We start from the raw sequence: 25,946 nt of genomic DNA, 5'->3' as shown, positions 1-25,946 counted from the left end.
GACCTCGCCTGCGGCCTGGCTGCCCTGTCACCCTAGGTCAGCACCCTAACGGAGCGGATGTTAGGACGACTAACCCGCTTGCTTGATGGAGCAGAGACGTCAATCAGCTCGCTATCCCGTTTTGAACATGCAGAGATGGAGACCACTATACAGCATGTGGTTTGGAACCAATGGTGCTGCCTTCGCCTAACCTCAACGCTGATTGGTCCTTAATACGGATTGCTTCGATCGTCGAAGAGTGGAATGCAACCGTTGACCAGCGGCCGCAGAGCCCCAGGAAGTTCCCCCTGCAACGGGGCCTGCTTATTGCTCCATCTGAAGCGCGCTCAATCCTCTGCAAAGCCGGTCAGTCGGGTCAAATCGCCTGTCGTCCCGTCCGTCCTGCCCCGGGCCTTGTCACCGGCCGAAGGCCTGGCTCCCAATGACCTCAGGAGCCTGGTTCACGGCTCCCACTCTTGGTCCGTATCCCGATGCCCATCTCTCGGGCTAGCTACCAAGTGGACAAGACAGTATGCGAGGGCGGCCGCTCATAGCGCAAGATCTCCAGACGCAGCATAGCGACAAGGATGATGTCTACAGAGAGCCCTAGACCAAGGGCTGAGGAGATCTGGAATCGAGCATGCGCAATACCTGCCAACCCAAATCCTCCCTACAGCTCCCCCGGTTCCTAAATTCCTAACCAACAGATGATTCATAATGACTCTCACCTCCGTACGCCGAATACGCAGCAATATCCGCGAAGCCCCGATGCATCTCCCTGCGTTATGCCACCCGGAGACCGTTCAGAAAAACCGGCCCCCGCCTCTCCACCAGGCCTGGCTCCCGCGCTGATTAAACCAACGCAGAGACTGAAGGCCCCCAGTCAAGGGGTGGATCTTGCAACTGTACATTGCATGGACCACGGCGCCAGAAAGGGTTACAAGATTCCGTGGCCCTGGTTCATGGGCAGTCGATGTTCGGTGCAGGGTGATCCTTCAGCTCCTAAGATGAGGCCAAACAGGAACACCCAGCGGAAGAGAAGTGCAAAACCGGACGACGATGTACGGCCCGCAACAAGAGTTCTACGTTCCGGCGTCAAACCTGCTGCCTGTTGCGGTTGTCGATTGACCTGAAGCCAGCCCCGGCATTTGTGGCCGATTATTTCCAGGCTGCAGAATTCTTGTTCCGCGGCAATTTCTCTGAGGACCACCGTTTCAATGCTGCCTGGAGTGAGCTAGTCGCCATGCATCTTGCATGCCTCGCTTCCATGGTTCCATCGCGGTTAGCACACCAATGTCTCATCAACTGCACACTGGCGCTGGAGCGGCCGCTCCCCCCCNCCCCCCCAAGGCGCCGCACTCAGCCAATGTTCGGTTGCACCAACAATCGGCACGTTGTTTGCGCCCCCAAACCAACAGAACAGACAGCCAACAACAGGCAGAACGCCTACCAAGAACGAGAAAGCCCGCCCCAAGATGTTATTCCATGCTATCTGCGCGCAAACATGAGCATCGCAATCAAAGAGCGCCCGACATATTGCGAAAACGATGAAGCGCCGCAGGTGAGCTGCGGCATCATACGGCGAAAGACGCCTCGTGGCAATCCGCAGATAGCAAAACCTGCCCATATGACTTGATATTCGTCATTGCACGTTGCTACGCCGCTGATAGTGACTCTCCGATTTCAAATCGGCGCCGGTAGGATCACGGCCGAATTGGCCGTTGCCGCGTGCGAAACAGGCCGCAACCATTACCGTTCAGCCATCCTCAGGTTCACACGCAGGCTTTGGATTGGATGGCTCCTCTCAGCCCTACGCTCAAGTAGGGTACGCTTCATGCCATGATGCGGCGTAGAGGAGAAAGTCCCTTTTTCTCTCCGTATTACTCAAATCCCGGGGTTACAACAATCTTTGGCTTTATCAATTCCTCTCAGGCCATTGGGTCACATTGCCATCACTTAGCATCACAACGGGCGTTTCCTTTGGCCGGTATCGAATTGAGCCATTCAGAATCGCTTTGGTCAGGTTTTGATCAGACAGATGACCTTGGAGCAAACCACATTGGGAGATCCGGCATGGTCCAGTCAATTACCCACATCGGAGGGGAATCCTAGCTCGCTAAGTGTTGGTACTCCCAGAACTACGAGACACATGACTTGTCACGACGGGACTTTGGTTTACACGCATGGGCAGTCATGGCTGTGACCGCACACCTTGAATATGCTCTGCCGCAGCCTAGTGGCTTTGCTATCCCTCCCTTTCACAACTTTGCTGCTCTTTTCTTCCTCGAAATGTGCTTGACTTCAGAACACAAGCAAGAATAGCCCCAAAAGTTCTTCCTGAAAGGAATGACGCTGGTTCTAGAAACGGGTCCATCAGGCAGATTATACCCATCAAGAGACATCCCTTCCTAGTATATTGCCTGCCTGACAAGGGTGTGGGAGGTTGAACTTTGACCACAAGGCCAGGAACTCTCTGCCTAGTTTTCAGCAAGGCGTGTTTCGAGACTGTTGAGTTGCTATGACAGCTTCGCCCAGGAAGGCTGGTTCTTCGACTTCCCAAAGTTCCTTTCCTTCAATCTATTCTCGTCTTGTATCTTAAGACGGGCAGAACTCTGTCTTCTCTCCCTCATCATCTTGGAGATATAAACCCTCGGACGAGGCGACCTTCATGATGAGCCAGCAAAGTCAACAACCTCTCAAGAACTCCATGAGCTCATCGCCATCTCCAGCAACCATTCCGTCCGTCCACAGTCAACAAGCATCCAGCGACCTCTTGCGCAAACTCCAAGAAACCACCGTGAGTCGAAACTGCTCCATCCTTCGCCTCACTGGCTCTTATATCGACTTTACAGATTGCCGCTCTCAGAACCTCAAGCAATAAGATGGATTCCAACTACGGTGGCAGCTCCAAGGGCACCTCCCCCGATACCAAAGGCAAGGGCCAAGAGCAGAGAGCCGTGTTCGACGGACTTTTCCCCCGAATAGAGACCAGAGGCCAGAGCAAGGTCTCTTCGAAGAATGGCAGTGGCAGGAAGAAAGAGGGCAAGAGCTCGCAGTGAGTTTCCTTGGTCCTCGCTCGGGGCCTGGCGTTGACGTCTTGAATCACAGCTAGGAACTCACTCGACCTCACGGAGCCGAACACCACCACATGAGGATCTGATATGAATTGAGAAGACGCCACGGTACCATGCCATGTCACTGGAATGGCTCCAACATGGCCGAAGCCTCGCGATATGCGCCTTCGTGCTGCGCTACGGACCGAAAATATGCCTGCCGCTGCAGATCCCGTACGGCCTGACGAGCTGGAGAATATCAAAAGAGAAAATGCTCGGGAAATGGCCACGACTCGGCCGACCTTCATCTGGCGGGTGTCAGTCATCCTTGACAGAGCTTCGAATGGGGTGTTGCGTACCATAGCATGTGGGTGCATTGTGGAACGGTCTCAAGTGAGATGGAGGTTTCCAGGGTTTATGGCGGGAATGGTTCGGTGTTCTTTGGCGACGCCCGCGATTGATGTGACTCGACAGAACCGCGGGTGTCTTTGGCGTTGCCTACCGGGAATTAGACATTGGGATATTCGCATATGATTTTACAGGATTTATTTGAATCTTTCCTCTCTTTTTTTCCATATCTGCGTTGCCAGAATTTAGCATTTTTAGACGAGTCTGAGCTGTCGCTGACAGTCGGGTTGGAAATGTGCACATTTGCAGCGATCGCATCACGTTTTGCCGTACCCTTACATGCATCCATGATACAAAAAGAGCCGAAGGGAGAGCATTTACCGATTTCGGTAAACAATGTGGATGCAGGTCAAGTATCCATGCCGAAGGGGGCAGGCAATGACCGGGCAAGGCCCACGAACCAAGTGGCCATCATTATGGCAACCTAGCGGCAAAGGCTCCTCTGGCATCTAGACGCATCGACGGGATGGCGTTTACGGCGTGAAACGACGTCGGTGAGGATTTCGACTGTCTCAACAGCTCGGTGAGAGGCAAACAATTTGGGACTTTTGTTCTTCTGTGATGCTGACCAGCCCTCGAGGCAGCAGAGACGGGTAGATTCGCAGGCTTATCGGATAAAAACACCCGCCAAACACTTGGGAGGAAATCAGCCATCAAGTCCAGGTACCCATGCCAGCCACTTCGCGCGCAGGGTTTGGTCATTAAGGAGCTTGACAAGTTTCCAGGTTGTCGGAATGACACACGCGGCACGCACGCAGACATCAACCTTGGCAGGATGGTCTGAGAAGGCCGGCCATTGTCCTCGCACCATGGAGAGGAAGAGAGAAAGAGCGAGAGTCAACAACGAATTTCCCCTTGTCCAGCGATGGAGACGCCATGGGGTCCCGCAAGAGCCATGACCCCATGCTTGATCGCGTACCTCGAATGGCAGTCCAGGAAGGGAATAGAGTCGTGTCGGCCGCTCTGTGGAGCATTTTTCATAGTGCGAGGGGCCCACCGCATTTGAATCGGGGTCGTGCGAGCAAGCGACCAGAATGCAACGTTCCAGGTTCATCTGTTTGATGCCTGAAGACGGGGAGCGGGGTGGTGCTGTTCGACAGCGTCGATGGCCGTACGTACGTATCGTGAGAGCAAAAGGGGTGGCCTCCGGTGTGTTAATGCCGGCCCGGTTCGGATGTTAAACAAACCACGCGAATTGGAAGAACAGGGAACGCGACAGCAGCCGCCCACTTCCCCATCAGCTATGCTAGGAACAGCGGCCTGGTTTGCGTCCTCTCTTACCTCCTGACGACGGAGACTGCTCCGAAGTCACTCGTGGGCATCCGGCCGCGGCATTGCGGCACAGCAACGGCCAGACATGCAGGCATGACATTTCCTACGTCTCCTTACGGAAACTCGTGCTTCTGACTTGATGCACATACGCACACACACGCACACAAAACGTTATGGGAAGGAGCTTGGCCCCCAACGTCCGCCGGGCTAGCGCGAACATCCCATCAATCAGACTTCACTCTAGAGCTCAACACCCCGGTACCCGGACGCTTAGACTCCCGCGTCGTGGCTGCTGCCAGCGGGCGGCGGAGATGGAGTGACGCACGAACCACTGCTCTCTTTCAGGACCAGGACTGCGAACGACCGGGGTTGCGTCCTTGACGGCAGGTGATTGGGACGCCTCCGAAGGAACCCGATGCCTCTTTTCCTTCCCGCTGCCCTGGGACGACCAAAGGGCTGAGAGGGAGTCTGCCGGCAGGATCCAAGGCAAGATCCTACAGAAGCATTCTGTATGCTTCGACGCCTTTGGGACTTTGGAGCCCCCCTTCTAGAGTGAGGTATACTATTCTGTTGTCCTGCTCAGCGCGAGGATTCGATTCCTTCCTCACCGCGGAGGGCTGGGAAGGTGTGGAATCATGTGTGGGAGGTGAGGGATTCGGCTACGGCCGCAAAGATGGGTAAGGTACCCCAGACCCTGGCGGTGCTGGATGTTTGTTTTCCTCTTGGCTGATTTGCTGAGCCGTCAACTTCTTGTCAATCACCTTCTCCATTCTCTCTCCGGTACATGGTCTTCAACGGCTGGAGTCACTTATTCAGCGGATAAAGCAGCGCACCAACTCCCTGCGAATGACAACGAAAGACCAAGGATGTCCAAGGCCAGCGTCGGTTTGATGGGTCAGTTTCATGCAGCTCGAGTTCTTGCTCTGCCAACTTGGCCATGTCGATCTCCAATCAGGGACAGATGCAACGACGTCGAAGATACGACGGAATCCCTGCATTTGCGTTCCCAGTCTCCGAAGTCTTGAACCCATCTCGACCTCGCGGCGTTCGGCCGAGGGGAGGGGTCCTGCTTCCAAATCCCTGACTACAAAGTGGAATGGCCACATTCTGACCCCGGCGAGGTACGGACGACCTCTGGCGGAGTCTGACAAACCCAAGCACACGGCAACGCCTTCCTTCAATGGGGCCCGTCTTATATGGGTCTCAGACCAAGAAGCTCGCCATCGTGGAGACTTCCAAGACCAGCGGCTAATTAACGAGCCCCCTAGGCTTCCGAATAACCTCTCGAAGCCCGCCAAAGGATGCACATGTTTTAGCCAGGGGACGCCGTCAGGAGGATTCACGGCGATGGCTCGGACCAGAGGCTATTCAGACGTCAACAATGATGCCCCGTCTTTGGCTACTCATTGGACCTCTCAACAGACGTGTTAATTTGACTGCCTACAGCCACAAAGCTCGGCGGAGATGGCCGCAGGATGAACTTTGGTCGCGCATCTCTTGCCCTTCTTCAAACCCGGCTGCCTCCCTCCCGTTTTGGGAAAATCAGGCAGCAGACATGTGCATGTGTGTGGTGTGTCGAGCTTATTCCACGATCGCAATATACGACTGCCTTACAAGGCCGGCGGCAAGGCAAGCAAGCCTACGGCAACGCACGATGCAAGAGCACAACGCCCTTCCCGTCCCGCAGGTTCCTGGATCATTCTTCCCGGTGGCCGGGAGTCAGGCGGCGTAATGGGACTTTGGTGTTTCTACGCTATGGCTGCTGTCGTCGTTCACCATCCCGTCGGTTTCCACGGAGCGTTCCACTGCTTATCCCCCACGGAGAAGTCGGGACCAGCAGCAACAAGGTGATCGTGACGTTGAACGGGGTTCCGCGGGCGTATGCCCTTTTTCCCGCTTTAACTCCAAGCTCCGCCGTTCCATGCCCACCCCCCCTCCTACTCCCCGTCCCCGCGCGCCCCTGAATTCAGGTGGATGGTGCTAGGCAGCACCAAACGGCCGGTTTCTGGGAGATGACGAGCGGCCAGGCGATCCCGTCTCCCCCTTCCCCTGGAGTTCGGGAGAGTTTGCTTTTTGGTGCGGTCTGGTGCGGCCAGCATGTGCTGGTCTTTGTGTTGCTCATCGCCGGGTCGGCTCGTGGTGAACCTTTTGGCGATTGTAGGTATGGCCATGAATGTTGGCGGGTGCTGGGGAAAGTGGGAAGAGTTTTTGAGGTGTGGGTTTTGGAAATGGGACTTTGGTTCGCCTCGGTCTGGAGCCTATGTAGTGGGGTGATGGGGAGTGTTTAGTCTTGCGGGAGATGTGGGAGATGCGTTGATGTGTGCGTTTGAAGGTTGAAAGTGATTCTCGACGAACTCATGTAAAGCTCGTGTTATCGTGTCATTCCATCTTGGGTCTTCTTGAACTTCCATACAGTCGACCTGTGTGCTGCAGCTACCCTCGTCACGAGCGCGGAGGACATAATCAAGAGTCCGAGGCCATTTGTTCGCTCTGCAGATAATGCGATCGGTTGCCCGGTACAGAATGCAGCGGCCTAATGGTTCTAGGGTCAAGAGGCATCCGGTCCAAGTACATGGACGTGTCGCTCATGAACTTTGCGCACCAGAGCAAGTCCCTATCACGCCGACTTTTACGATGATTCGAGCCTGAACAACTGTCTACGGGTGACGAAAAGGGGCCCTGAAGCCGGCTCCCCGAGAGACCTTTGCCCTTTCTTTCAAAGCCATACGGAACTGGAAAGACTTGTTATGAGACCCTTGAGCTGCTCGAAGTCCGACCCCAATGGCATAGGACCATTGCCGTCTTGGGTACTTCTAAGAAGGCCAAGGGATATTTGAAGTGTCCGCCTGCGAACCATTCATGCTCTGCGTCTACCCTTCGAGGCCATCGCCGCCCGCCGCTCTTGCGGGTTTCAACGATGGCGAGGAGCTATATAAGTGAGGGTCTGTTATGGACGCATACTGACTCACAGAGCGAATGAAACGGATCCAACGGCTTCTTCTCCGAAAAGTACATCAGATACCACAGTCTTCCTACGCAAGCCGTGTCTGGCAGCCGATCTGGTCCCATCGTGTGACCATCTTCGTCCGTCCTCGAGTATCCCGCCAGAAACGAAGTCCAGCGACGAACGATACCACAACATCACAGACTCATGCAGATAGCACTATGTCTGTAGACATCGTCCTTACAATGACGCGATCGCGTCAGACGAAACCTGGCAGCTGTGGAACTGCGGGTTCTCCTTCGCCAGGACCGACATCATTGATGGAATTTCCTGTCTTTGTTCGCATCGAAATGGATTTGATACTGCTTCAGAACGGAGAACTCAATATCAAATGGAGTTAGTAAGTTGACAACGCATGGCATGTTCTCAAATCATTCCGGGCATTGGCGGAGTACGACGTTTTGCTAACTTCAAACTCGACAGACGCACCCTCAAAAGGTCGGCATAAAACACGACCGCTCCCCGAAGCATTGGTACTTTTTTAACAGTGATACGGAGGTCTTCTTCGGTGCGCACCAGCGAAATGATGAGGCGGTCTGTAACTTCTCCGTTTGGGGTATCGCGAGCCCAATCAAGACCTATACTATGACTTGGGATTCTCCACCAGGAGTTTCGCGTCTGATCCGACATCCGATCACTGCCGTCGCCCATCAGTAGTATATCCTGGAAGAATCAATGGAAAAGAACGACGAGAGATCTTGAGTGATGTCGCTTGTCAGTCGAAGTCGGCCCAAAGCATGATGGACACGCAAGTCGGCAGCGTCCTAGACGTAACTTCTAGGCATGAAGGCAGAGGTATATCGCCTGCGTCTCCATTGGCGTTTACAACCTGCCATTGCTGGTGACGAAGTCAGTGTTATATACTACCAAGGCAGGTCTGTAAAGGTCCTCGAGAGCTTCGTTACAAGAGGAGTGCTTGCGAAGGCGATACCACCGCTCTCAAGACCTCGTGTACTGTACAACTCGGTACCATGGCTAAGAGTCAACTCCGCAGAATCGCTTCAAATGATCCATCTTGGTCCGGGGTGTCATGTCTCTGAAATTGTGTTTCTTGTCACGTTCGAGGCGTTGAGATTGTTTCGAGAAGCGCCTAAACCCCTTCAACATCCCTCTTCTCCCGGCTTTGGTATAGTCCCTCGTATCGACGTGCTTCAAATACACGACCAATACGGTGCCCATCGCTGCCCTGCTATGCTGTTGTTCTATCCAGAAGTCACCTCCTTCGAAGTTCGCAGCTCTCGGTCGCCACCTAAGGCTTGATTGACGGGCGTTACCGTGGGCTTTCAAGTGCAAAGGATGGAGAAAGTGCCCAATAAATAGCGGCCCGTAGCTGCTGTACGGAATCCCATAAATATGGACATTCCGCATGAGCTTAATCACACAAAAATGAGGGTTATTCCCATACCGCCGGCTTCAGAAGAGCTAAGACGGTATGAGTACTTGGCTACACATCGGCGCCCCGTGGTGTTTTGAAAGTTTTCTTTGTCTTTGGTTCCTGTATATTACGGCCGAATCAACCAGTAGCAGGGACGAAAGCTAGCATCGAGCTTCGTGTTTTTGTACATGTCCATGCCCGTCATCCGCATGACATTGTTTAGGTAGTCAAGGCTGTATACTTCTTCAGCCCGGTGTGGAAGTTGGTTGACAATCCTGGTGGACGAAGAATACCAAGATTTGCATGTTTTGAGGATAGGACGTACGTTGCCATTTTGCATAGAAGTTGGGCCGGGAGCTTCTAAGGAGAAATGGGGCCTTGGTAACTAGACATCGGTCAGTCATGGAGTAATGCGCTGCCCTGGATGGCGATGGAGAGAGTCCTCTTCTCGCCCAAGTTTCTTAAAAAGGTCGAGTCCAAACCGGGAATGGCTCCCTCACAATAGATTATTGAATATCATCTTTTTTCGTCCGGAAACAATCTCAACTGGAAGAGTATGAGGCTACATAAAACGCAGCTACGAAGCCGAGATCATCACGTTCGGTGTATCAACATCGACTTCCTATCGCCCTCTGTGTCTGTCTGTTCGTGAGTTTTATGTGGACGAAGACGAGGCCATGGACGGTTTGCAGCCTATTAGATCCTTGCACTGCTGGGTTGATGCAGTGTTCTTTGAAGACTTAGATCTATGTCCGGGCACAGCCCTTCAAAAGGAGATATTTGTGAGAAGGCAAGCAATGTCCGACGTGGCTTCAGTGTCACTTTATACCTAATATGGTTTGATACTAAGTAAGGCTTGACGAGTTCGAACAATCCAGAAGTTCAGATCCTCTAAATACAGACTTTGAGCAAAATTTGTGACAAACCAGCCGTATTTCATCAGTTGCTCAAGCTCAGCATTGTATCAAGGACATGTCTTCGAATATTGGACGATGAGACTTTGAAGCATTCCAGCCTGGACATCGACTAAATGAGTCCGGCACGCAGACGGGCTGTTGGAGTTGCCCAGTCGTAGCTCAATACGAATGCAATCAGTCGGGTGCATAATGCCGATATGGACGCAGCAGCCATTGAAGCCTAGCAGTCTTCACCAAGTCCGCCATCGTGCCTCAACGCAACGCGAGATCTCAGTCTCATTAACACTCCATCGACGTTGCTCACCACTCACCTGACCACCCACAACACCTGCACGCTGACATCAATCTGGCCTGCAGACACAATCGACCCCAATGCTACTCACCGCACTTCGATCGCAAATGTGACGACAAACCTTGGCAGCATACACGCATACAGCCTGCATCAAGCCCACGGCGCAAATACGACGATACTCACCGTTCAACCCCGCCCGCGGATAGACGCCCCCCAATCCCCTCGCGCAGATTTACCCCGACATCCCCTCAATCTGGAGAAATCGCGGGGAAATTCTGTCCATCTCCAACCCCCACTACGACACCCAACCACACAACACTATAGAAATAGCAACCACCAACCGCATACCCAATCTCAAAAAATGGCACGCCTCGCAAGGTCTCACGATGGCACGCTTCGGCTGGCTGCTGGCCCTTCTCCCCTTCGCCCAGGCCATTGAGCCGTCACCGTCACGGCCCTGGGAGTCTTACATCAAATCTCCGTCAACCCGCCTCGTCCCCCCTAAACAAATCCACGCCATCACCTCTGACGCCGAGGTAACGACCGCTCAAGATGGATCCTACATCCTCACCCTCCCGGCAAACTCCCAAATCTCCCTCGAGTTCCCCTACGTTGGCGGCCTCATCTCCCTAAACACATCAACAAACGTCACCAACAGCACCACCGCGCACTTCTCCCTCGCCTTCGCCGAATCCCCCTCCTTCGTCCGCGAGATCTCAGACGACACAGGCGCCGTCCCGACCCAGGACTACGACAAGGCCCTCAACGTCTCCCTCGCCGCGTCCCAGACCTCCTACAAGATGCCCACGGAGCGCTTCCGCGGCGGCTTCAAGTACCTCACCATCCACGCCTTCGCGCCCGTCACCCTCTCCAACATCATCTGCCACCTCGCCTACTCCCCCTCCCAGCCGGACCCCTCCGCCTACCACGGCCACTTCCACACCCCGGACGACGACCTCCTCACCCGCGCGTGGTACGCCGGCGTCTTCACCGCCCAGACCAACATCGCGCCCCCCAACACCTCCCGCCACCTGCCCCAGGTCAACCCCGGCTGGGCCTACAACGCCACCCTCGGCGCCGAGGGCCCCATGCTCCTCGACGGCGCCAAACGCGACCGCGCCGTCTGGCCCGGCGACCTCGGCATCGCGGGGACAACGGCCTACCTCGGCCTCGGCGCCGTCGGCCTCGAGTCCGTCTACTACGCCCTCGAGACCATGTTCATGTACCAGAACGCCACCACCGGCGCCCTCCCCTTCGCCGGCCCGACCACCGGCTCCTGGCGCCGCGGCGCCCGCAGCGACACCTACCACGCCTGGACCCTCATCGCCTGCTTCAACTACGCAATCTTCACCAGCAACGCCTCCTGGGTCGACGCCCACTGGCCCGGCATCTCCTCCGGCGTGTCCTACATCCTCCGCGCCCTCGACGCCAACCCCATCAGCCTCGCCGAGCAGGTCGAGCCGAACGACTGGGCCCGTCTCGGCGGCGGCGGCTTCAACTCCGCCCTCAACGCCCTCAACCACCACGCCCTCGTCTCCCTCGCCTCCCTCGCCGCCGCCACCTCCCGCCCCGCCGACTCCCGCGCCTGGTCCGCCGCCGCCTTCCGCCTCAAGACCGCCTACAACGCCGTCCTCTGGGACCCCGCCGCCTCACTCTACCGCGACAACGAGACCGAAGCCGGCGCCCTCCTCCACCCGCAGGACGGCAACGCCCTCGCCCTGCTCTACAACCTGACCACCTCTGCGTCCCACGCCGCCGCCCTCTCCGCCGCCCTCACCCGCAACTGGAACCCCATCGGCCCCGTCACCCCCGAACTGCCCGACACAGTCTCCCCCTTCATCTCCAGCATCGAGGTCCTCGCGCACTACGCCGCCGCCCGCCCCCTCCGCGCCCTGCGCCTCATGCGCCGCACCTGGGGTTACATGCTGGACGCTCCGCAGATGACGGGCGGCGAGACCCTCGTCGAGGGCATGTCCGCCAACGGCTCGCTGTACTACCGCTCGCGCCGCGGCTACAACTACGACGCGGCATACACCTCCCTCTCCCACAGCTGGTCCACGGGGCCGACGCAGGCGCTGAGCTTCAAGGCTGTCGGGCTGGAGGTTGTCGGGTGGAAGAGGTGGGTGTTTAGGCCTATGCTGGGCGATTTGAAGAGTGTGAGGGCGGCGTGGGGTGATGGCGGCGGTGCTGGAGGGGAATTCGGGGCCATTGTGGAGGCGAGAGGGGATGCGATTGAGGCGGAGGTCTGGACGCCGGAGGGGACATCAGGCGAGGTTGAGTTGGGATGCGAGGTTGTGTTTGTGAATGGGAGGAAATTGGACGGAGTTGTTGAAGGTGGGAAGATGAAAGTAAGAGGGGAAAAGTGTCGTGTAAGCTGTTGAGACGAAAACATTAGCCTCTTTCGAAGAAACGCACTATTACACTAATTTACAGCTGAAATGAGCAAAAATCACGAAAGAAAATGGAGAGAACGCGATGGTAACCATCTTCATTCGAAAAGCGACGAAAAAGCAAAAAGCAACTGCCCCCTCACGGGATTGAACCGTGGACCTTCGCATGACGATGTGCGTACGAGTGCGACGCTCTACCACTGAGCCAAAAGGGCTAGCCGAAATGATCAACCGATTTCGGATGCTGGGAGAGCTCAGCAATCAGCTTATGATTCGCGTGAATCCGGTTGCGGAGTCAGCTTCGTCAAGGTAGTCCACGCGGGGTCAACCGCGGGGCTTTGCCTTCGATCGCCAGTAGATCTTAGGGCTGTGGCGATTGAGGCTGCGATGAGTCAGGTTGAGCGCTGTGCTGCAAAGCTCGTCGGAAGCATTGTGGCATCGAAGCTCCGGGAGTTGGGATTTGTGAACGCTTGGTGAACTGGCGCTCGCTGAGATTTTCATGCCTTCCTTCCATCAACAGCGCCAACTGGCCTCTGAGGGAACACACAAAAGATACAATCGGACCATGATTAACTGTTTTAACCGTTCCAATTCTGGCGTCTACCTCATCTGTCTCATGATCATGACGGGCTAACTAGAATACACCCATGCTTCTAAGCTGGGGGAATTATGGAAACATTCCGAAACCTTAAAAAACCGAAAACCGTCCAACTCCAATGAACTTTTCTCTGGTATCCGTATCATTCCAAACCCATTTAGTCAACCTCCTCCATGGCGCTGTCGCCGGTCTCGACGGCAGGCGCGTCGGCGGCGGGAGCACCCTCGGTCTTCTCCTCCTCCTCATCAATGTTGAGGCCGAGCTGGACGAGCTTGTGGATGCGCTCGGCGAAGCTGGCGGGCTCGTCAATGGTGAAGCCAGAGACAAGCAGGGAGGTCTCGAAGAGGAGCTGGACGATGGACTTGACGGTGCGGTCGTTCTCGCCGTCGTTCTCGACCTTGGTCTTGAGCTCCTGGATGATGGAGCTCTTGGGAGAGATCTCAAAGGTCTTCTTGGAAGACATGTAGGAGGACATGGAGGTGTCACGGAGGGCCTGGGCCTTCATGATACGCTCCATGTTGGCGGACCAACCGAACTGGCCGGTACGGATGGCGCAGGGAGCGCCGACGAGCTTGTGGGAGACAACGACCTTCTCGACCTTGTCGCCGAGGACGTTCTTGAGGGCCTTGGCAAGACCCTCGTACTCCTTCTCCTCCTTCTCGCGCTTCTCCTTCTCCTCCTCGGTCTCCTCGAGCTCGAAGTCCTTGGTGATGTCCACGAGCTTCTTGCCCTCGAACTCCTTGAGCTGAGTCATGGCGTACTCATCAATGGGGTCAACAAGGAAGAGAACCTCAAAGTTCTTCTCCTTGAGGGAGTCAAGGAAGGGAGACTTGGTGACGGCCTTGATGGACTCGCCAGTGATGTAGTAGATGTTCTTCTGGACCTCGGGCATGCGGGTGACGTAGTCGGAGAGGGAGGTGAGCTCGTCGCCAGACTTGGTGGAGTTGTAGCGGAGAAGCTTGGCGAGGAGGTTGCGGTTCTGGGAGTCCTCGTGGATGCCGAGCTTGAGGTTCTTGGAGAAGGCAGAGTAGAACTTGTCGAACTGCTCCTTGTCCTCGGCGATCTCCTGGAAGAGCTCAAGAGACTTCTTGACGATGTTCTTCTTGATGACCTTCATGATCTTGTTCTGCTGGAGAGTCTCACGGGACAGGTTGAGGGGAAGGTCCTCAGAGTCGACAACACCCTTGACGAAGCCGAGCCACTCGGGAATGAGGTCGGTGGCGTCGTCGGTGATGAAGACGCGGCGGACGTAGAGCTTGATGTTGTTCTTGGTCTTCTTGGTCTCGAACAGGTCGAAGGGAGCGCGCTTGGGAACGAAGAGGATGGCGCGGAACTCGAGCTGACCCTCGACGGAGAAGTGCTTGACGGCAAGGTGGTCCTCCCAATCGTTGGAGAGGGACTTGTAGAAGGAAGCGTACTCCTCCTGGGTGATGTCCTGGGGGTTGCGGGTCCAGATGGGCTTCTGCTTGTTGAGCTCCTCCTCCTCGATGGAGGTCTCCTTGACCTTCTTGGTCTTGGGCTTCTTCTCCTCCTCGTCATCGTCGACCTCCTCGACCTTGGGCTTCTTCTCGTCGCCCTCCTCGGTGGTCTCCTCGGTGGCGTCCTCATCAGGGACCTCCTTCTCGGTCTCCTTGGTGACGTGGAGGTAGATGGGGTAGGAGATGAACTCGGAGTGCTTCTTGATGACCTCCTTGATCTTAGACTCGTTGAGGTAGTCGGTCTGCTCGTCCTTCAGGTGAAGGATGATCTTGGTGCCGCGGCCAAGGGCCTCACCCTCGGTGTCGGGGGTGATGGAGAAGGTGCCGCCGGCGGACGACTCCCAGATGTACTGCTCGTCGTCGTTGTGCTTGGAGACGACGGTGACCTTGTCGGCGACGAGGTAGGCAGAGTAGAAACCAACACCGAACTGACCGATCATGGAGATGTCGGCACCGGCGGTGAGGGCCTCCATAAACTGCTTGGTGCCGGAGCGGGCAATGGTACCGAGGTTGTTGACGAGGTCCTGTGGGAGTCAGCAGCTGAAGGTGAATTGGGAAGTGCAGGTCTACTTACGGCCTTGGTGAAACCAATACCGGTATCGCGGATGGTGAGGGTCTTGTTCTCCTTGTCGGGGATGATGTCGATCCTCAGGTCCTTGCCCGAGTCGAGCTTGCTGGGGTCGGAGAGGGACTCATAGCGGATCTTGTCCAAGGCATCAGAGGCGTTGGAGACAAGTTCACGAAGGAAGATCTCCTTGTTTGAGTAGACGGTGTTGATGATGAGAGACAGGAGCTGAGAGATCTCAGCCTGAAACTCGAAAGTCTCGGGAGAAGACATTGTGATGGAGGATGTGGGTATCTAGGGCGTAACAGTCGTGATTCTGGAGAGGTTTGTTAGCTGGTGTTGCAAACGGCCGGGGTGGTTGGCGGTGAATGGCGGGGTAGAGGGGTCAAGACGAATTCGAGAGACGGACGCAATCAACGCCTCCGGACGAGGATTCTGGGGAAGATGGGATGCAATTGTGAAGCTCGTCGACGAGGCTGACGACGATTGCGACAGAAAATGCAGGCCAAAAAGTGAAAGAGGGGTGGCGTTTCTCGATGCTTGGACGGGGGACCGGGGACGAGGGGCAGCAGGAGGAGCAGCAACAGCAGCAGGAAGCAGCTTCTTACCTTGATGAACAAATCTTCTACGATGCGGCAGGTGTTTCGCTGCTCTGATCGAGATGGACGTAAGAGAAGAATGTGAAAAAAGAGAAGAGAGGTGTGTGATGTGAGGAAAAGAATTGGAAGAAGCGGCGACTTGGGGAAGAGGAGGAGGCTAAAAAAGAAACCCGCCTGGCCAAAGCAGCGACGCTCACCCCCCAGCTCAGAAATTCTATGCGATTCCATCACCTCCAGGCCTTCCAGACCCTTCTCTGATTCGCTTGCCCTGCCACCACAGCAACCGTGCGGGGGGCTTGATTGGCTGATCTGGGGGCCACCTTTAGCGGGCTGGATGGAGATGCACCACCGGGCCACTGCCTGCTGCGTAGGTGTATGGGCCGTGGTCCCTTCCAGCAGATGGAAAAAAAGAGAATGGGAAAGGCGCCTTCTGCGATTGCCCATTCCCCATTGTCCGCCGTTCGTTTGTCTGCCTGCCGGTGCCTTTCACTGTGCCATTACCACCAAGGGAGCTGAGGCTTGAGCTGTCTTTGCCAATGCCTCACAGACGTCCAATAGAACAAGCAAGCAAGCATAGGTACACAGCTTTCAGAGCTTCGAAGTCCTTCTGTCCAGGTAAGGCAGGCAGTGTCCCTCCTCGTCTCTTGCCTCTGGAAAGTGGCCCCCTCCCCTCAGTGGGGTATTCCATCCGGGCGGTCATCCTCTTTTTTCCATCTACGGTGCTGCCTGTCGCCATTACCCCTCCTTGAACATCTTGCGAATAGCCTCAACAGCCTCGATGTTGCTGGCATCTTCTGTCCTGTTCGTAGCCCACAGCATCTCAGGTAGTTCTAGATCCTTGGAGCGAGATGCGACGGCGTGGGCCGCCAGACACAGTTCGCACCCTCACCGTCTCCAATCCCGTCTCTGGTGCCTGGACTGGCGCTGGTGCCTACCTGCAGGCTGCCCTGCGGCAGACTAAGAGGTGCGGGCAGCGCCCGGGCAGGCAGCTTGGGTTGGTCAGCCCGGGCAAGGCCGTGAGGTCCCCTGAAGTGAAGGCCGCTAGGTCCCACCCTCCCGCGAGGCTGAAAGTGAGGCGTCCATCTCCGTGCCACTCGGTCTGCCTGTGCCAACGCATCGACACCCATGCCGGAGCTGCAATTATTGGCACAACAGGGTTGTCGCACGGTCCATGTCTTGTTGCGACATTGACAGCTTGGTCCGGGGGGCCTTCAGATCACATATTAGACCATGTTTGCCTGCGTTGACCGGGGCTATTGATCACATTCCTGGGGAGTTGCAGTGAGGACGCAGGGCGTAAGCACAGCCAGCCATCCAGCTCAGAAACATGTTTCTATGGGCTTCTCCCGACTTCCATTCGTCCTTGTCTTGGTTGCCAGCAAGGCTTGAATACTCGGTGTCAACAAGACTGAGCGATCCAGACCGAGGTTCTCAATTTCTCTAGTATGATCGCTCTTACAGGGATGAAAAGAAATCAGCTCCCACAACCGCCAGAGACACATCCGCCCTCAAGCGCCGTGTTGAGTCGATTTTTCTAGAACAGGCTGCAAAAACAAGAGATTGGAAAGGAACTCTCTCCAACTACGACTGCATCCGATTTCTAGGCTCCTCTAGTAGATCTGCATGCAGCTAGGTCGACTCCTGGATCTCTGTTGTTTCTTCAACACTACCAAACTCCGGCAGCCGGCATCGTGACCACCGGGCGATTAATCGGATGCCGGATCGCATCCACCCCGTGACCCCGCCTCCGCCTCCGCAATTCCGATGAAACGGCCCGGCCTCCCGCAACGCCAACGGCTATCCCGTCCGCCTGGTTAGGCACCTAAATCATCGCAATGCCTATGTGTCAAGCGCATGTCAAATTGTCTTCCAATAATATCAAGGACCTTTCGACGATGACATTCATGCCCAATGCTCGAGTCTGATACCCGCTCTAATGTTGTCGATGTATTTTGGTTCCTTCATTTTGTCACCTTTCCTTGAATAACCTAGCTCTCTGTTTGTTGCCTAGCTGCAACGAATGATCTCAACATGGGACACTCCTAAACGAGCGTCACTATAGCTGACGGTGATTCCATGCTGGAAAGGCCATAAAAGTCCCTCAACACAGCCGACGGTGATGCTGGTATCTAAATGCTTATTCATAGGATCTTAACCGCGGCCTCTATGTCACACCTTACCCCCCCTCGGGATCGACCGACTGGCTTATAACCCCAGGCTTCTTCGCGATGTGGAGAACNACCCCCCCTCGGGATCGACCGACTGGCTTATAACCCCAGGCTTCTTCGCGATGTGGAGAACAAATGTTCACAATCACCTCGCAAAGCCATACAAATGCCTCCCTCAGACATAGCCCCCAATATGTTCAAGTGGGCGATTTTCCCTAATATACACTCTATCCGCATCTACGCATTGGTATCTTACACCTCGCACCCGCGCACAAATCGATTCATAATACTGAAGAGTGCCTCATCACCTCTACTCCCCCTTCACCAAAACATCCCCAAGCACACGATACCTCCGATCCGCATAAACAAGCCCAAACCCCTCGCCACCCCCCTTCCTCACCCCCTCCACCTCCCCAACGACAACAACATGATCCCGCACCCTCACCACCCCCTCCCCCAGCACCCGACACTTCAACACAAACAGCACCCCTCGGCCCCCAAGCACCGGCGCCTCCCCATCCTCCTCCTCAACCTCCACACCACTCGGCAACTCCTTGAACACCTCGCCGTCCGAGTTCCCCCTCGTAAACCACTCCGCGACCCTCGCCCCAGCCTCCCCCTCCGCCAGCACATGCACATTAAACCGGCCGCCTAAATCCTCAATCGCAGCCAGCGTCCGGCTCGGCGTCCGCACGTTAAAGCTCACAAGCGGCACGGGGTCCATGCTTAGGCTCACGAAGCTCGACATCGTCATCCCCCGCGGCCGCCCGTCCCGGTCCGTCGACGTGCACACCACCACCGAGTGCGCCAGCCGGCGCATCACGCCGCGCAGCTGGTCCGGCAGCTCCTCCTTCATGTTGACCTCGTTCGTCGGCGGTGTCGGCGGCTCGGTGCGCCATGTACACGACGCTCGCGGCGGTGATGTGTGTATCGCTCGGAGGAGGTCGGAGGACGGTGTGGGTGTTCGGCCGAGGGGGCATTGCGGTCTCGTCGGGACAGGAATCTGGGCTGCAAGACGTCAATTGCACGCTAAACACCATGGAGAAGCAAAATGAAGCTTACACGCTCCGAAAAGAGCCCTCCGCGACGTCTCCCCGCAGACATTCGCCCGGGCCGTCCGGCGCAGCGCATTCCCCAGCACACTCATTGCGCGCCAGGTACCATGCCTCTGTGGTGGTTTCTTTACCAAATTCTGCTTCGCTTAATCTTTCAGTCGGTTGTAAAGTCGCGGTGCCTCAATCGCCGCTGTATCGTCTAAAATTCCGTTCGTCGGTGTAATTGTATCGTCCTCTAGGCCCTTGCAGCAGCTCCCAGAAGCTGTGATGTAAAGGGTCCCTCATCCCCAAGAGCCCAGAAAAAATCCTTATCGATAAGAACATCCCCCCCCCCCCCNACCCCCCCCCCCCCCGGTGCGCCATCCATCCAAACCCACCTCACCGTGCACGGAACCTCCCGGCCCCGAACCGAAATTTTGGCAGCACGCTCACCACCGCATCGCAGCATCACGAAAGCTTCACATCTGACCTCTCAATCCACCACCACCACCACCACCGGTCAATCGCGCCCGCCCGCCGCGCACCCGCCCTTCCCAAAATGTCAAAACTCCCTTCCCACCTCCCGAGGCCAACAAGCCTTCTCGCCCTCCGCCCAACCCTCACATCAACCGCCTCCCGAACCTCGCCAGCGCCATACAACTCCACAACGCCCACCCTCACGACAACGCAAACCCGCGCAGCAACCTTCGTCCCCCGCGTCCGCCGCCCCTACACCTTCACCCAGCTCATCCAGCTCTCCGACGGGTCGACCTACACCCTGCGCTCCACCTCGCCCACCCCGCTCGTCCGCTCCGCAAAGGACTCCCGCAACCACGCTCTGTGGCAGCCCACCGACAAGTCCCTCCAGAACGTCGAGGTCGACGAGGCCGGGAAGCTCGCCGCCTTCCGTCAGCGTTTCGGCCGCGCCTTCGATCTCGCCGAGGGCCCCAAGGAAGCCGAGGGCGGTGACGTCGCAAAGGCCGGCAGCGGAAAGGATGCCGCCGCTGCAAAGGACAAGGACGCCGCCACCGCCGCTGAGGACGACGCCTACGACCTCGGTGATTTGATCGGCGACTATGGCGCTTCCATTGACCAGAACAAATTGAAGTCAGCAAAGACCTTTGGAAAGGTCAAGGGTGCATCATAGACGTGGCGATGATGGATGACGGAACTTGTACGATGGATGATGGATGGAATGGTAAAACGGTTGGAGGAGATTCAGAGCGCCCAGGCTGCCCGGGTCTGCAGCGAGTCGGGGATTACGGAGAGCCCTGAGCCTATACCACTGGGGTCTCTACTGTCATATATGTACAACAACAATAAACAACCAAAGAAAGGCTCGACACATGCGCTTGGTTCCAAACTCATCCGGCCCCCCACGCCATCTCATGCCTCATAAGAAGAAGAAACTGCTGCTCTGCGTTGGAAGGATGGTGTAAGCTAGCTTTTTGCGCCGTAACTCTGCGCCGGCCCTCTAGTCGGAGTCGTCGTTGATAGTCGCACGAGCCCTGTCAATAGCTGTGTTGCCGGGCGGCTTGCCCGAGGACTGGATGACCGGCGGCCGGTAAAAGACCGTCTCGTCGTCCTCGGCGTCCAGCTGCATCAGGAATGTCTCCCATTTTTCAATCAACTGCGGCTGTTAGCATGTGTGCCTGTGATGTATGGATATGTGACGTACCTCTTTTTGTGCCTCGACCGCGCTCTCCAAGAACGTCTCAACTCCACTCTTGAAGTCCTCCACCTTCTCCCTCTCGAAGCGATCTAACTCCGCCCTCATCAGACGGCCCATGTCCTCAAACAGGAGCCTAGCCTGGTGGACCTTCCTCTCCGCATCAGCCACCTCGGCGCTGACCTGGTTCAGCCTGTCCTGCTGGCTCTTGCCCTGCCGCAGCAGCTTGTCCTGGGTGTTCTTCTTCTTCTGCATCTCAGACTCGGCTGAGTGCCACGCGTAGAACGCCTTTTGTCTCTGGCCGAAGGCCTGCTTGACGGAACCAATGAGACGGATGTACTCCTCAATGATGATACCAAAGGTCAAGACATCCTGCTGCGCTTGGCGGTCGTAGACGTCGCGGATGGTCAGCTGGAGCTCTGACAGCGCGTCCAGGGGCCCGGACAAAGATGGCGAAAGCTCGACGGTGGAGAGGGCGTGCAGGGACGCCGAAAAGTCTCCAGCAGCCTCCGCCATCATCTTTCGCTGGCCGACCATTGTCTCCATAGCCTTGAGCAGCGCCTTCAGCTGGTTCTCGAGTGCGTCGAGGTACACCTTGCGGTCGTGGAACCACTGCAGCCGTCAGTCGCGCACCATCCAGACAACATCACTGCACTTACATCATCCTGCTCAACAAACTTGCTGCTGCTGCCAACACTGATGCCCAGACTTCCAAGAACGCCCTTGCTCTCGGTGGGAAGTGGCTCTCTGCGCTCCTTGTGCTTGACATCCACGTTGAAGGACTCACTCTCGAGGAACAGCTTGAGGTCCGCGTCATGCTGCAGTGTCGGGTGGGCAGCGGTCTTGTTCAGCATCTTCTCGAGAGCAGCCCGACGTCCCTCGACAAAGTTACTCTCGAAACGACCGACGGCCTGCTTCTCCGGCGGGGGCGGCACAACGACTCCAGGGTTGTTTCCGTGCAGCGTGTTGTAGAGCCACAGAAAATCGCGGTATCTGCGCTTGACCTCGAACTCGGGCTGCTTGTAAGCCTTGGAAGACGTCTACACCACATTAGCGCGAGTCCGACCCATCATGCGTTCTTCCCGACTAACCTTGGTCCGCACCGAGTAGACGATATGCGAGCTGGTCAGGTCGCCGACCTTGTGCGGGTCGCCCACTGTGATCTGGAAGGTCGGTTTGCTGGCCTGCTCCACGCTCACGCTGGGCTGGGTATGCGTCCGCACGGGACTGGGATGCGCGGCCTGCACCGGCGGCGGCTGTCTTGGGCCAGAGGGGCGGTCGTACTCGTCGTCGTCGATGCGGTGCGGGTCGGCCGGTCCGGAACGTCTGGCCTGCTGCTGCGGCATCGTGGTGCGGATCACCATCTGCTCCTTCTGTGGCGGGACGGGCGGAGCGTCCAGGCCCGCGTCGGCGCCATTGTCGGCCGCGGCGGGAGCGCCGAGAGGACCCAAGGGGCCGAGAGGATCGTCGACGGCCTCGAGGCGGGTGGGCTGGGCGACTAGACGGCGGACGGGACCGGAGCGTGACGGACGGGGTGCGGAGGTCGAGCTGGGAGCGTCCGACTTGGCCTCGGCCTGCGACGTCGTCGTCGATTGCTCGTTCTGGGAGGAGGGCGCTTGGGAGCTGGGCTCGGAGGTGGGTTGCGAATCGCCCCAGGGCGACTCTTCAAGAGGATCCATGGTAAGTGTATTTGCGCAGTAATCGGGATACTCGTGGATTGGATTGGCGTCGACGAGATCAAGACCACGCAGGCGGATGGGGGAGAGTAGAGGGCGGGATGTCGTAGTTGGAGGTTACGCAAGGCAGGACAAGGCAGCACGGCCGCTTCTGGTTCTGGTCTTACCTCACCTTAGGTACTGACGCTCAATGCGAAGGTACCAGCTGCTCCGCACCATGTGATTCGCTGCTGCCCATTCGGTATTGGGAGCTACAGCCACAGCGCCCGATCGGGAGCCCCCAAAGGCCCCTGTAGCTGCCCCAGGCCAATGCTTAATGGCGTCCCCTGTAGTCATCACTCACCGCACACCGAAGCGGTGGGTGACATTCCAGCCTGACAAACGAAACATCGCGAGTAAGGAGATGAAGTAACTACCGATTGTATTTCTGATTTACAGAGACAGCTAGCATGCGTGCTGCCTGGTCTGGTTATCCTATAGAGACATGCCTGCCCTTCGTCCCCCCCCCAACGCCAAACTGGATGAAAGCAATCTAATTCCACCCGCCCAGAACATTATTCGGCGGCCTTCATCCTTCTTTTCAACGGTCGGGGTCGTAGCAGCCGCCGGCCACAATCAGGTTCATCCGCGTGAACTGCACCTTCATGACCGGTGTCTTCTTGGTCGGGAACGCGCTGATCTGGTCAGGCGTAATCATCACCTCCTTGCCCTTCTTCTTGCCACCGCTTGGTGCGTTGGAGCTACCACCAGCAGCTCCCTGAGTGCTTGCGTTCGGACGCTCCGTCTGTCCAGTGGCAGCGACGATAGTATCACTCCCCTCTTGCGCAGGTGCTGTTCCAACCTGTTGCTGGACAACCTTATGGCCCTCGGCAGGCAGTTCAACATCCCAGACACGCACAGAGCCGTCTTGTCCACCAGACACGAGAACATTGGACTCGACGCTGAAGCTCATTGACCAGATACCACCCTTGCCGTGGCCGCGAGACCGCTTAATCCGCGCGCCCTTCTGGATGTCCCAGAAGAATATGTTGCCGCTGTTATCGGCACTGGCGAGGATCTTGCCGTTGGGTGCGCACTCAAGTGACGAGATGTAATCCGTGTGTCCACTAAAGACGCGGACGCACTGGCCAGTGACTACCGACCACATGCGAACCGACTTGTCCGTCTCGTCAGAGGCGGTGAACACGTAGGTACCGTTTGGATGCCAGGCAACCGCAGAGATGCTGGAGTCGTGTCCGACAAGGATACGCTGAGCCGAGGCGTGGTCCTGCATCCAGATGCGAGCTGTCTTGTCCCAACCGCCCGTCAAGAAGTAGTGTCCGTGAGGGCTCCAGCTTGCTCTCAGAACGGGACCGTCATGACCCTTGAAGACGCACACGCAGGCCCAAATGTCCAGAGACCAAATGCGAACGGTCCCGTCGGCGGAGCTAGACAGCAACAGCTTCGAGCTGGTCTCAATGGGCTGCTCGCCCTTGCCCTCCTCGCCGAACGGCGCGTGTTCAAGCTTGGCGATGGCGTCAGAGAAGGAGACGGAGTATACCGGTCCAGAGTGGCCAATGAGCTTGCGGTTGTTGAACTTAAAATCCTTCTCGTCGGCTCTCTTTGACTTGAGCGCCTTGCCCTCGAGATGCCACACGCGGATGTAGGAGTCGGTGGTGCCGACTGCGACCAGCTCGTGGTCTTGGGAGAAGTCCATGCATGCGACACTGTTTGGTTAGCTGCGTTTACCAGCAAAGAAGAGACGAGATTTACCTTCCGAGAGTGTTGTGGAATGTAAACATGCATGCGCTGACGGGAACGCCAACGCCACCGGTGCGGCCCTCAATCTTGAATCGATCGCGATTTTCTCTAACCTTCTGCATCTCCATTACAACATCGCGGGCGCGGGACGGGGGAAGGGGCAGGTCGCTTCTGTTAGGGCCATCCGCACTCTCCTCCCTCTTGATCTTGCGGTCAAACTCGTCGACCAGAGTAGACCTGCCATCGGGCGGGGGGTTGAGAGCGTCCTCGTCAGCAAGCTCAGCCCGGACGTCGTCACGGAGATCTTCCTCCATTGGCAAAGCACCCAGCTTCAAAGGCGCAGTCTTGTCGAGCAGGTCTCGATTAGAGATACCCGTAAAGGCTCCAGGGATTCCCTCCTGCAGGTCGACCTCGTCAAAGTCCAAGTTCTGACTTCGTCGGTAAATCGCCTCGAAGCTGAAGGGCTCGATAGGCCCACGAGAGGTCGAATCCAGCTGACAGAAGGTCTGGAGGATGTAGGTGATGACAGCGCCGCCGTTGTCACGCTCGCGCTCGAGGAAGTGGAAGAGATTGCCGCTAACATGCTGGTTCAGGGGAATGCGATACTTGTTCTCGCGGTAGAGCTTGGTGGTGGGGTTCTCCTTGGCGTGCAGGGCCAGGGTGACGGTAGAAAAGGTCTTGAGGTCGTCGCCGTGGATGTTCTCAAAGTATGGCTTCAGGGTGTTGAGGAGGCTCTTAGCATCTTCCGAGTAACCTTGCGTAACCAGCTCGAGCCAGGAGTAGACGAAGACGGGCCAAAGCAGCTTATTCAGCTCGAACTGGGAGGTGTTAGTATTGATAGATAGGAGGAGGCTGAGAACACACCTTGTAGATGTCGAGGTTGTTCTCGACCCATTCGCGCAGCAGGTTGAAGGCCTTGAGGTACTTCTTCGGGCCTAGATCGTCGACTTTGTTGTGAATGGGTCGACCGTCCGGGCCCAGATGACTTGATTCTTGGCGGAAGATGGTCTCGGTACGGGTATAACCCCTTTTGAGAAGGTAGTCTGTGACCTAAAGCTTTTGTTAGCAGTAATCCAAGGATCGTTGAGACGTGGATCAAGATGCGGGATCAAGATGCGCGCCTTGTGCCTCTCCCAGCCATATTTTTCCAAGTCGTAGAGTATCTGGCGTCATACTTCTCTATGCACCCTTTTCCGGAATAGATCATCAGGAGCCTGCACATGTTGGGCCACTTGGACCGTTGCAGCTCGCGACATAATTCCAGATGCGCAAAAGTCGTTACAGAAATGATGCAGGGTCGACAAATGAGGCGGTGACGATGTTTCGTCGTGGCTTCTGACAGGTGAAACTGGTGCAGCACATGGGAGAGCGAGACCCTTTGTGGACAATCTCACCTCATCACACTCGTGATGAAAGGGCCACCGTCGCTACGGCCACCTCGCAGGCAGCACCTTCCCCATCGACCTCACCCCGCCTGAGAATAAACATGGAAAAATAGGGCACCTACGATCTGATTCAGATTTTGATTCGACATTGGAGCGGCAGCAGGCGCCGGCGCGGGCGCTGGTGTGGTGGCAGGAGGCGGTATGGGCGTTGTCGAGACTGGGGGAGCTGCGGCGCCTGGTGTTGTAGATGCAGGTTGCTGATAGGTACCCGACGCGCCTCCAGCGTTTGGAGCTCCTCCTGGAGGGGCTCCTGCTCCCGTCTGACCGGGGTTGGCCGACATTTT

At 56.6% G+C, this 25,946-nt stretch overlaps 6 protein-coding genes across 6 annotated transcripts; 2 read left to right on the top strand and 4 right to left on the bottom strand.

Annotated features, from left to right (window-relative positions):
- Positions 1-2,650: 2,650 nt before the first annotated feature.
- Positions 2,651-3,038, top strand: GCG54_00013012 (uncharacterized protein; the record flags this gene model as incomplete). Its single annotated transcript, XM_045412875.1, has 2 exons — positions 2,651-2,776; positions 2,832-3,038. The coding sequence occupies 2 exons, from the start codon at positions 2,651-2,653 to the stop codon at positions 3,036-3,038; spliced, it is 333 nt and encodes a 110-aa protein (XP_045267533.1).
- Positions 3,039-10,686: 7,648 nt separating this feature from the next.
- On the top strand, positions 10,687-12,742 carry GCG54_00013011 (uncharacterized protein; the record flags this gene model as incomplete). The annotated part of the gene is made up of 2 exons (XM_045412874.1): positions 10,687-12,648; positions 12,734-12,742. 2 exons carry the CDS (start codon positions 10,687-10,689, stop codon positions 12,740-12,742), a joined length of 1,971 nt encoding a protein of 656 aa, XP_045267532.1.
- A 703-nt stretch (positions 12,743-13,445) lies between these two features.
- On the bottom strand, positions 13,446-15,625 carry GCG54_00013010 (Heat shock protein 90-like; the record flags this gene model as incomplete). The annotated part of the gene is made up of 2 exons (XM_045412873.1): positions 13,446-15,290; positions 15,341-15,625. Coding segments are annotated over 2 exons (2,130 nt in total), but the record flags the coding sequence as incomplete, so codon positions are not given.
- A 2,783-nt stretch (positions 15,626-18,408) lies between these two features.
- GCG54_00013009 (uncharacterized protein) lies at positions 18,409-19,245 on the bottom strand (the record flags this gene model as incomplete). Its single annotated transcript, XM_045412872.1, has 2 exons — positions 18,409-19,106; positions 19,161-19,245. 2 exons carry the CDS (start codon positions 19,243-19,245, stop codon positions 18,409-18,411), a joined length of 783 nt encoding a protein of 260 aa, XP_045267530.1.
- Positions 19,246-20,606: 1,361 nt separating this feature from the next.
- On the bottom strand, positions 20,607-22,480 carry GCG54_00013008 (Vacuolar protein sorting-associated protein vps5; the record flags this gene model as incomplete). Its single annotated transcript, XM_045412871.1, has 4 exons — positions 20,607-20,768; positions 20,811-21,413; positions 21,461-21,841; positions 21,893-22,480. 4 exons carry the CDS (start codon positions 22,478-22,480, stop codon positions 20,607-20,609), a joined length of 1,734 nt encoding a protein of 577 aa, XP_045267529.1.
- A 577-nt stretch (positions 22,481-23,057) lies between these two features.
- On the bottom strand, positions 23,058-25,943 carry GCG54_00013007 (Transcription initiation factor TFIID subunit 5; the record flags this gene model as incomplete). Its single annotated transcript, XM_045412870.1, has 4 exons — positions 23,058-24,183; positions 24,230-25,035; positions 25,082-25,267; positions 25,725-25,943. 4 exons carry the CDS (start codon positions 25,941-25,943, stop codon positions 23,058-23,060), a joined length of 2,337 nt encoding a protein of 778 aa, XP_045267528.1.
- Between the last annotated feature and the right edge of the window lie 3 nt (positions 25,944-25,946).

This window comes from Colletotrichum gloeosporioides, assembly GCF_011800055.1.
Source record: "Colletotrichum gloeosporioides strain Lc1 chromosome Unknown consensus_21, whole genome shotgun sequence".
Taxonomy (NCBI): Eukaryota; Fungi; Ascomycota; class Sordariomycetes; order Glomerellales; family Glomerellaceae; genus Colletotrichum; species Colletotrichum gloeosporioides.
Note: the sequence above shows the minus strand (reverse complement) of the source record. Positions and strands in the feature narration are given on the sequence as shown.